Genomic DNA, 11,493 nt, shown 5'->3' with positions numbered 1-11,493 from the left:
CGGGCCGTGATCTCTTTATTGTGTCCACCCCCTGCCATAATTTTGGGGTCCTGTTTAGCATGGACATTGCAACAGAGTCACCACTAAGTTTATGATATTGGGCTCCCAGGGCAGAAAGTTGTTTTGCTAACTGGCAGGAGTCCTGGCCAATAGTGTGCATTTTAAGTTGATGTTATTTCTGGAGTACTCCAAGAGTTGTACAAAGGTACAAAAAAATTCTACATAAAAGGTGATAGTTCAATTCTGTGACTTTAATTAGGCTTACAGAGCTGATGTTAGTAACTTTTTCTGGGGGATTTGTTCTTTCATCATACGATACAAAGCAATATTTTTCTGTATCATCAAGTGCATCTGCCTTCTCTCTGCACTGAGTTGTCCAGTACTGGTTTGCCTGCTTTGTTTTCAGAGGCAAATGAACTGAGCCTTGGGTAAGAGTTCAAAAAACCATGTGATTTTCTGCTCATTTTGAGGTTTGATTGCAGCTACTGAAAGCGTGTAGCTCATTTGGTCTCTGAGAAAATTGTTATCTTAGCTAAGAAGGGCATTAGTGCCTGAAAGTTTTGTCCATTTCTGGGGACGCTTTCTCCGCTCAGCTTCATCTGTTGGTCTAATGAAAGAGTTCAGCTCTCTGCAAACCTTGCATCATTTACTTCCCCAGATCGTTTTAGCCACAGCTGCTGCTAAAACAGTCATGTACTTGATCACAAGATAGGACAGATGGTTGCAATGAGTTGTTCTGTGCTCTTGTAAGAAATGCTAATTTTCGGTTAGATGCTCTTAATTTTGCCCAGTTAAAACCTGTTTATGACCTGCTCTTGATATTTTACATTGCGTTTACTTCAGAGCTATCTCACTGTAGGGAGAAATAAGCAATTTTATCTACAGTTTCTTTTCTTCTAATGGAAATAGTGAGGGAAGGTCTAAAGCTGTGTTCTTCTGGAATTTCCCTGCTTTGAAAAAGTTCAAATGCAGCCAAATTTATGTAGCAGTAGCATTCGTGCTTTTTTAGTTTGGTGTTATGAAGATTTGAGGCATGTCATGTTCTGGTCATCTGGATCTCCATCATCTAGAAACTTCTGAACACATCTGCTAATTCAGTCAAATTTGATGGGGTGAAGTGGTCTCCAATATGTTGAAGCCTGAGCAGTTTCATGAAAGTAGGTTGCTGAGCAGAGGGATGGGGAGACCTTCCTGATGCCTACGCGGAGGGAAGGGCTTCGGTATGGGCTCAGCCCTCACTAGAAACTGGAGAATCCCGGGGAAGGCCAACATGGCAGACACCTCGCTCATGGGAAAACCTGCAGGCAGTACCTTATTCCTTATGAGACACGAGGGGATCAAACTACAAAACCAAACATCTGAGTAAGAGCCAGGCTGCCTGATTTCTGCTGTCTTCGTTCTTAGGTTTGCTGTTCCTGTCAAGCTGCCAGTTATTTATGTATGCATGCTCTTTGTGTTTCGTTTTAGAAACCCAAGCATCCAACAACGGGGCTAATTGCCATTACGCTAGCATTTCACATATGCCATGAAGTTCACCTGGCAGGCTTCAAGTACGACTTCACTGACAGAAACAGTTCTTTGCACTACTACGGCAATGACACAATGTCTCAGATGATGCAGGTAACACACACTTGTTTATGCTGAGAGGAATACAGCTGGTAACTGGGGAAGACAATTCAATATAGATAGAAGTGTGGACTGCAGGTCAGAAAGGCCTCCCGTCTTCTCCTGGTTCTGCTGCTCATGGGTTAACATCGCTGAATCCCTTCATCTCTGCTTTTGTTTCTGAAAAATGTGGATAATGGTATTTGTGTCCCTTGTGCTACACCGTATTCTGAAACGTCTGCATGAGATCCGTCCATTTGTATGTTCTGTTTTGCTTTGTTGGTGTTATCCTTAGGCTATGCAGCTCTCGTTCATAGAGGTATATTTGCTAGCACTGTCAGAACGTGAATAGCCTTGTTTCTGGTTCGCATTCTCTTTTTCCTTGGTACCTACTTGCACAATTTGTCATGGTTGCCAAACTTCTTAAAAAAGAGAAAGAAGAGCAAAGGGAAATGACAGGAGTTAAGACCTACAAACTTGCAGTCAGGAAAAGAACTGAATTTCAGAAATTGAAAGCAGAAAAGAAAAGGAGCTGTTGGAGGGGGGTGGGAAGAGGAGGAACTGCTTCCAGGAGGGGGAAGCCACAGCTCACCAGGAGAGGGAACAGCAGGAGGCTGGCAAACATCAGGGGTGCCTTCTCCTCCCTCCTGCTTTGCTACGGTCGTGCCTCTTGTTTTCTTTTCTTTCTCTGCTTTTGTCTTCAGCTCTGTACTCGGAGCAACTCCATCTCGGCCCTTTACCTCAATGTGAACAGTTTTCCATGTGCATGCCCAGTGCATGTGGGGACCATTTTCTTTCCTCCTCCCTTTCCTGAAGAGGAAGGATAGGGGCAATGCCCATAGGAGCCTCTCATGTCTCTCTGAGGACTCCTAGGTGCCCGCTGCTCTGAGATAACTTTCCTCTGACACTGAACTCGCCTTCATGTTGAGGCTTCTCTCTGCAGGTGCTTTTTTGCAATGTATACCAAGCTTGGGTAAGGTTGATCACGAGTTGAATAGACATCCATAAGTTTCCTAAAATCTTGAAACTTTAAAAAACAAACAACTAAACAAAAACCTTATCATTAATTCTTTAGTGGCATTAAGTTGTAAATATTACACTATATACGTATAATCTTTTCTGCAGTATTTGTATTATACTCATTTTAATTTACTGGATTCGGTGTCTAAGATTGTCAGTAAACTTACTTCCCTTGTGCTGTCCTCCACTAACCTCAGTGGTCTCTTGCGTATGCAGGATCTGGATACAGCACAGAAGACGGGTTAGTTTTGGCTTGTTGAAACTGATTGGCAGGATGCATCCGATTTACAAAAGTCTGATGTGTGCTTTTCAAGAACCTGCATGAAGCTTTGAGAATTAGTCATTTTCTGACTGCTTGTGCTGTAAATGTGGTTATGCAGCTATTCCCTCTAAGCATGGGGAGGAGTTGGGGGAGTTAGTAATGGAAGGACTTCTGTGAGACTACGTCTTGCCCATTCTTGCCGCTGAAGGATCGTCCCTTTTGGTTTGTGTCCTCCTAATGGAAAATCTAATCTAGTTTTGAGCAATAGAGTCACTCACCTGTTTTCATGGGAGACTGCGCTACAGTCTTTGCTAAGAAGTCTTTTCCCCAGAGCTTTCCTACTCTTAGCATCTTCCAAGTATCACAGGTAATTAAAAGGAAAGAACAACAAAATGATGCTTCTGGTAATAATTTGAATTTAATTTTTTTTATTATTCCCTCTCGTCTCTTTAGAATGAATACCACAACATCAATGCTGAGCAGAAATTTTTGAAGAAGCTTATAGACAAGAACTTTGTGGTCAATTTGACGTGAAAGTTGAATGGAAAATACAAAGAACAATCACTATTTTCAAGATTTGAAAATTTTTTATTTTTTGTATGGTATTTTTATTTTTTAAGTGCAGCATAACTGTTTACTGTTTAAAAGGAGCACAGAAACCTCACCAAGGCAGAAGCTTCTTCTAAGCCTGAGGGCAATGGACTATTGCAAACTGAGTTAACTGAATTTCTGTGAAGCTATTTAATAATGGGAAAACCATGAAACTTTCAGCTGAAAGTATCAGGGATATATAAAAATGTGATGCACATCACTTATTTATCAGCAAGAACTCTTTCCAGATGATTACTTCTCTGGAGTACTTTTGTTTCTGATGTTGTCCTCCAAAAGAGGACTTACACTGTCAAGAGGCTGAGACGCCGAGTGTTTAATTAACAGAGCGATGTAAAGTCTTGAATATCTGTCTTGTACTATGAAAATGGCTTTAAAACGATGCCTATAAATCATTACTGTGTGTTTGGGAGAAGGGGGAACATACAGAGTGTACAGGTTTTGGTCTGCCCTGCTCCTGAGGAGGGGACGTCCATCTTCAGCAAAGAAGCCACAGCTTCTGCACTGGCCGTCGACTCTGAACTGCTGTCTGCCTTTGCCGAAGGTGAAGACCCTTTGGTCGGATTTGTGGAGATGTTGGTATTGACAATGCTTGTGTTGTACCCAGTTTATGGAAAACCATACTCTCCGTGCTGTGCGTCCAATAAATTTTACAGTTGGTGACTTGACTTAGAAAAGAGGGATTACGAAGACTGAAGAGTTGTCCTAACTACCTGCGTGTCAGCCGCTTCCCCCAGACCACAACAGAAACGTGAGCTGGGATGGAGATATTCACGCCTAAGTTTAAATTTAGAGCCAACGCTTGTTGGATTCGTAGATCTCCAGGACAGGATCTCATGTATCTTTCTGTTTGCTCCCCAAGAATCAAGGTGTATTTTTCCAAACCAGCACAATCTCCTTTCTCAGATACTGTAACGCATTTCCACTTTTGAAATACGTCAATATGAGCAATGAATGTTCCCATTTTTGGCAGTGGAGTGTGCTAGGGAATACCCAAGATGTACCTCAGCTGAATTATCATTTGGCTTCTGTTTACCTCTCCTGTCTTGACATTTAGGTTTACAGGATGTGGCTGAACTAAATCATTTAGTGGTGGGAACTTACTTGGGATTTTAATTGAAACGTTTAATGGTATGTTTATGTTTCCTGTATTGGCTTGTCTCGGACAAGCTTGCTGAATAAGTTAAATCGGCCTGGGAATGCCCTTGACAACTGTCAAAGAAGAACAAGTAATGTGCTGTTCCAATTCTCTCATAGGGTGTGTATATAGATATATTATGTTTTTTAATTGTGGCAGATTTGCTTGAAGATCTTGTGGTTATCTTGATCAATCACACCTAAAGAAAGCACAAAGAAGTCTACTTCAAAAAAAAAAAACAAAGTCTTTGAAGCTGGTAGAAAAACCTTTGCTGCTTTTTAATAAAATTATATAGAGAGTTTTAGTATGTTTAGGAGCAGTGCAAACAATTACAGTATGAATACAAACACGCTATTTGTGTTTTCAGAAGCTGAGGATTATACGAGTACTGAAAACAACTTCTTTGCTGCGGCAATGTAGAGGAATAAGCATTGAAGTGACCAAAGAGTCATCTTTCTTTTTTCCTAATTCTCTTGCGGAGTTCCATAGGGATTTAAAAAACCCTACCTTCCCGTAGTTCTCATCTCCCTCTTTAGCTCCTTGGCTCTGCCATTTGGGAATTAGTGAGGGCAGGGAATTGGAGGGGAGCCACAGCCGAAGGGGAGGAGGCTTGTGTTTTCACCTAAGGACTCCTGAGCTTTGGTGCGTTTCAAGCAAATTGGACATATTTGCAATAACTCCAGATGTCATAAAGATTTGTGGCAGGGGGTGGGGAAGGACCCAGATGCGTCCCCAGCAAGGGACGGGCTGTGCCACGGCGTCCTGCCAGCTGGATGTGTGTCCCTTGGGCCCAGCTGCTGCAGGGGGTGGCCCCTTGTCCAGCTGTGCGCGGGGCGACAGGCGAGAGCGTGGAGGAGAGGGGAGCACGGGAGGTCCTGGGGCACTGCTGCGGGTGACTGTGGTGGTGGAAATGGAGGAAGCCAGAATTTCTTCACCAGGTGGCAGAAGGGCTCTTACCTTCTGTTTCCTTTGTTTTTTTTAATAAACGTGCACATTTCTGAGGCTTTGAGGAGATCTTTGCTTAAAAATCTGAATACAAACAGGTGGGGTTTTGCAGCAGAAAAAAGTGACACTACTGTCTTTAATTCTCATGATTATTTCAGTTAATTAAAAAAGTTTGTATGTGACTCTGCAGCCCCAGACCTGCAGCGCATTAGACTACTGACAGTAGCAATTCCACATGAACAAAATGCCGAGGTAAGGCTTTTTGCAAAGGTCGCGGTGTTGTCCGAGCTCTCTTTGTGTAGAGGTCCCTTGGTAGACCTTAGACCTTGAGAGCAGAGCCAGGCGGAAGCGGAGGGTGGCCTCTTCCCCCTCGAAACCCACGGTTGCTCCCAGAGCCGGGCCCCTCCCAGCTCTCCCATGGGCTGCCGCCACGGATCCAGTTGCATCTGTGTATCGTTATGCAGCACGCTGACTGAGAGGATTTTTTCCAGGAGAGCTGTTGAATTTGCCCTCTCCTCGCAGTGCCTGGTTCTTGTGATGGTGCTTCCCTCTGCTTTTCCACCCCCGCCCCAGCGGCAGGAGGCGGGTAGGGAGCTGTGGTTCTGAGGATGTGGTTGTTTTCTCTGCTTTATTTCCTCTCTGGAGATATTCTTCCCAGTCATCTAAACGGACTCCTAATTTTCCTAGAAGGTTTTCTGCTTTTTTGGGTGGTTTTGTTCCGCTATAGTTAGAATCCCCCAAAAATAATTGGAAAAAAGGCTTCATGGCAAGGAAATGGTATCCCCCCCAAACTCAATTTTGCTTAAGGTAGACTCCTTTATTTTTTTTTTTTTTTATTACATTTTTGTCTCCCTAAGATTACTTTTTTATAGTGTTTGATATTCTCAATGTATTTAATGTGCTGTCTACAAACATTTATCCGTATTGGCTGCTCCTTTTTATTTCTTTGTGATAAGCCTCCCCATTTGTATGACTGACTTATTTTTGAAACGAAGCAGTACTCCCAGGGATATTTTTCCCCCACTTCCGTGCTCCTGCAGGGATGTCGAGTCCGTGTGTGCCAAGGTTACTGTCCCCAGCTGACTAAGGAACATTTAGAGCCAGACCTGTTCACTCGGGACCGAGCCAAGAGCTGACACTGCTGATAAACCACGGGGTACTAGTTGGTTTTGTTTTGAAAGCACAGCTTGCAGGCCGGTAGCTTTTCTCTTCAATAATAAGCAGTGACCCAAGTGATTCATTTCCCGTCCCCTGTAAGATGTGTTGGTAGGATTCTGTGTACGCCAGCCCTGCTTCATCACCCGCTTCACACGGTCATTTCTGCTCCGTGCCTTGAGGACAGGTATCGCTTTTACACTAACTTCATGCAGGCGGGAATAGCTATACGTAGCGCGTTCCTCAGTAATGCCCGCAGATCACAGCGTCTATTCTATCTGGGCACGCGCTTTCACAGGTGTTTTGCAATACCAAAGACTTGCCTTGGGACCCTTTGAAAAAAGCAGTAGTGCTAACTCCGAATACTTAGATCTTTTCTGAGAGTGAGCTGCTATTAAGATTTTCTTTTTCCATTTCTGCCATTCCTGAGAGTGAATTCTCTGCACTGAAACTTCCCTTTAAAAGCTACCCAATCTTTTTATCGCAGCAGCAGTGAAGCTGCCCATTTTTGAATCCCAGGGCACTGCCAACTTTATTTCCATGTCTGGCAATGGTGTAACTATATAGGTACCCAGTGTCTGCCATCAATTTTCTTCCTGAATCAATTGCGAAGTCAGATGGTCTCATCCCTTCCTTCTCTGTCCTTTTCTCCAGCAGCCTGCTGAATTTCAAGGCAGCAGCATTTTACAGCAAAGGCGCTCCTGCATTTTACCTGCCGTGCCCCCTCAAAATGCTGCACTATCAGAAAGACCCCGCTCTAAGGTACCAAAGTACGCACCAAACAGGCAGGATGACATGCGTCAGCTGAAAGCTCTGTTTGGCTCAGACTTTTAGGGGTTTTGTTTGTTTGTCTTCTGTTGGGAAAGTATTTTTTCCTCTGCTGTAATAATTAAGGGAAGTAGAGAGAGATGACTTAAGAAGGAAGGTCACAAACTATTGCACTAAATACGAATCTGCGAGTGCCTACAAGAGATTACTAAATGACATGTCCAGTGACTGTATTGGTGATAATAATACAGAATCACAACTTCTGTGTTTAATAATTAGCGTGTGGTACCTCTTGTTTCCTATGCCGCACTTTCCTTTTTAACAATGCCCCGGGAGGTAGTATAAATACCTTAACTTCTAAGTGGAGTCTGATTTTTAAGAACATATGAAGCTCAACATCTGTTTTTGGTATTGGTAAATACTTATTTTATTTGCCATTTGTCTTAAGTTTTATATGCCTTTAAAGTGCCAGCTGTATTTTGAAGACATTCTTACAGTTGTTTCAAGTGAAATTTCGAATGCTACAAATGGAAAACGATTATTTTCCTGTGAATAAACTGTGTTAAAGATGGTGCCCTCAGGCTTGTTTTTGCAAGGTCATTGCTCTGTGTGTGTGCAGATGCGCGCGTGTGCCCAGCCCCATTATTAATGCTGTGTAAAGTATACACAGGGTTGTCAGATACGGTATCGAGTTTCAGAACAAACTTTGGTGCTTAGTAGAGCAAACGGAGCTGAAAATTTTTGAACCTGGGTAGGCTGAGCTGTACCGTGGGTGGAGATCTCGCTCCAGGCTGAGTAAAAGCAAAGCCAAGACATAGTTTTTGTGGGTAAGATCAAGAGCAGCATCTTCCTGTTTTTAGTTTTTCATGGTTTTTTAATCTTGCCTGTCTTACTGGGGACTTTCAGGGGAATGCTAAAATAAAAGATGTTTTAACGAAGATGATGGCATGTGACGAAAGACTTTAGATATAAAGTGAGAGACACTGATTGCGATGTTTTGTTTTGTTTTCCCTTTCTCTTTGTGCAGTAAAAATGAGATGCTGGGGAGCGGGGAGCTGCTTAGCCAGCGGCTTCAGGGAGTCGAAGGGAGATTTAGAAAACAATTACCTGACACAAGTAGGTATTCCATGCATTCATTTTAGCATCGACAGTTTAGGAGTTTGCCAGCTTGGAAGAAATGCCTGTCTTTGAGGTGAGATCGGGGGAGCCACACTGTGGGTTATAATTTGCTCCCCGCAGCAGAGCCACAGTTGAATAGTGATGTAGATCAGTGACAAATACGTTGCCGCTTTCACACCAGGTTTTTGCTGCGGTGAAAAAATGGGGAAGGGGAGGAATGGGAAAAGCTGTTTTCAAATGACAGGGAGAGCCAAGGACGTGGTGTGCATCTCCCAGCCTGAGCAGCCAGCCCTGGCTTTTTGGGAGAGCGCGAACCCTTAACAGCGCACCTCCACGACGTCCGATTTTTTGGCTTCCCACGCGCTGCCTCTGTGCCTTTTTAAGCTGTGCTCCGGCGTCGGCTCACGCTGAGCGGGCGCCCGTCCCCGCAGGCCTCCTGCGGGAGCCCTTCGCTCTGCCTGTTGCCCCAGCCCCAGCCGCGCTCTCCCACTAAGTGCGATGCCAGGACGGCACCTTGCCCCCAGAGGCTTAGGGCAGGTTTTGCCTGCAGAGGGGAACTAAAGAAAAGGGTATCTCTTTTTTTTTTTCCCTTCACATCAGGCTGTCAGTGGCTTCAGAGAGTCCTTGTGGTCTGATACACGAATTCAGCGGGTTGAGTGTTCCTTCTAAGAGTTCTGCTGAATGAAGACAGGATTTTTTTTTTTAAGATATTTAATAAGATATTTTTTTCAAATCAGTACAAAAATTTTAAATACAAAATTATTTGCTTTTGACATCTCTCTCATATTCTGGGAACATACCAAAGTCACCAATGCCTGGTAAACTGTCCGTCCGTTCCTGCCACCATTCCATAAAATTTCTGAGATAAAGCACCACATTATATCACTGGAGTCCTTAGTCAATGTTAGACTGCATTAAACTCTGCATTTAAATAATGGTAATGCCAGTTAAATCCAATCTTAGTTCTGCATGAAAAATCTAGTTCATTTTTGAATCAAAAGCGGTAGCGTTAGCTAAAGACATTGAAGAAGTGATGAGTATTTAACTCTTTGAACTAGCGTAACAGTGTGTGATGTGCAGCACTGTACAGGGAACCACAGCAAAGTACACTGCCCTTTGGAAGCGAATACTTTTGAGGTGAGATTAGCACCATTGATGAACAGACAGCTCTTGCAGAAAAGTTGCTTTCCTCACATACAGAGAAGATCGAGGCCTGCAGGCTCTCCTTGACAATTGGTAACATATAAATAAGGATTGGAAATCAGCTTTTATATTAAATGAAGTTCTTGGATAAATTTGCGTGATCAGTATTGCTGGCAAAGTTATTGGTTGATCTCAAACAACAAATTAGTTAATTAGCAAACAGAGCTACTTCTGCTTTGCCTAGTCATTGAAGAGTAAACTGATGTAATTTTCGCTGAGTGGCAGAATAGGTGTCTCTTCTGACAAGCCAAACAGACGCAGGTTCTTAGCACGAGCACAGAAATCCCACCGAATTTATACTGCCCTGCTGTATTGCCACGTGTTGGCCAAAATGTCTCAATCACGTGGCACAAAGCAAATGGGCAACCCTTCATTTTTGTCTCTATCTACCTCATCTACTTCAACTGCGCAAATGCAGATGGAGACTTTTCAAGTGCTGTGGCATTTGGAGGTGAACCCAGCGCCTGCTGGAGCCGGTGGCGGCATTCTGGGTCCAATGACTGCTGGAGAAGGCTCGCAGGGAATAGTTACACCGTCAGTACTCCTTCTCCATCATAAATAAATTGTTCAGGAAAAAAAACACACCTGCAGGAATATTTTATATGGGGGAAGGGAAATAAAGGTCTCCAGCTAAGAGAACCTTTGCTTGTCAGGCAGACCTGCTGTCAAAAAGCCAAAAAAACCCCACCCAAACAAATAAAAAGCCACTCAATTTTTTCCATATAATTTGAGACAGACCTACTCTGGTTTAAGTCACTGGTTTTCATCTCATAACTATGATCAATGCAACAGTCGAATATGCAATAGGAGTGAGTGACGTACACTGATTTGAACCTTAGTACTGAATTATTGTGAATGCAATGAAGTAAGCATGGCATCACAGAAATATATAATGTACAGCTAATATGTCCCCCTCGGGTGCGAAACAACTGTTTATGAACCTGATACACATCTTTAGATATGTTCACCACACCTTTTTTTTATAACTAGCTGTGCATAATGTTAAACTTTGGTGTGGGGTGTTTTTTTTTTTTTGTAAAAGATGGTCCAAAATGGTCATAAAATGCATCTTTCATGGTATAAAAGTTTGAAGCAGAGAAGAAAGGTTTTGATTTTGTGTGTACAAGCTGGGCAGAATGTTAAACTTTGGTGTGGTTTTTTTTTTTTTTTTTGTAAAAGATGGTCCAAAATGGTCATAAAATGCATCTTTCATGGTATAAAAGTTTGAAGCAGAGAAGAAAGGTTTTGATTTTGTGTGTATGTGTGTGTGTGTCTGGTTTTTGTTTTACATGGGATACAATAAATATCCTGAAAAAGATGAATGAACGTACTGCCCAGCATAGAGTCCTGCCGCCTGCTCGGATGGCATTTGAACGTAAACCTTGTCTCCGTGCATCAGCTGGACAACGGCGCTGCCCGAAGCCTGGTCCAGGAAGCCCTTCTTGTACTCATCGTAGGTGTACATCAGCGGCTCGTTGTTCTTGAACAATGCCACCCAGACGCTGGCCCCTTTACAGTGGATGTGGTAGGCGAAGTAGTAGACACCAGGGATCTCGCAGGTGAAGATCCCCGTCTGGGGGTTGTAGTTCTGCCGGCCGTTGTAGAGGAGCTTGTCGAACTTCACGGGCACCCCGACCCGGGGGAAGGGGGTGAGGAGCTCCGCCGTGAA

The 11,493-nt window shown here is 43.4% G+C and overlaps 2 protein-coding genes across 2 annotated transcripts in view; one reads left to right on the top strand and one right to left on the bottom strand.

The window, feature by feature from the left end:
- The window catches only part of ST3GAL6 (ST3 beta-galactoside alpha-2,3-sialyltransferase 6), a 9,878-nt gene extending 5,861 nt beyond the window's left edge, over positions 1-4,017 (top strand). The window contains exons 4-5 of the mRNA XM_009572656.1: positions 1,468-1,620; positions 3,341-4,017. Coding sequence (XP_009570951.1) covers positions 1,468-1,620; positions 3,341-3,421 — 234 coding nt within the window. The 3' untranslated portion in view covers positions 3,422-4,017. The remainder of the gene's footprint in view (positions 1-1,467; positions 1,621-3,340) is intronic.
- A 6,932-nt stretch (positions 4,018-10,949) lies between these two features.
- Positions 10,950-11,490, bottom strand: LOC104073013 (collagen alpha-1(VIII) chain-like; the record flags this gene model as incomplete). The annotated part of the gene is made up of 1 exon (XM_009572657.1): positions 10,950-11,490. A coding segment is annotated over one exon (381 nt), but the record flags the coding sequence as incomplete, so codon positions are not given.
- Positions 11,491-11,493: the final 3 nt, after the last annotated feature.

This window comes from Fulmarus glacialis, unplaced genomic scaffold, assembly GCF_000690835.1.
Source record: "Fulmarus glacialis isolate BGI_N327 unplaced genomic scaffold, ASM69083v1 scaffold32842, whole genome shotgun sequence".
Taxonomy (NCBI): Eukaryota; Metazoa; Chordata; class Aves; order Procellariiformes; family Procellariidae; genus Fulmarus; species Fulmarus glacialis.
The sequence above is the reverse complement of the archived record's forward strand: the minus strand, read 5'-3'. Positions and strand labels throughout refer to the sequence as shown.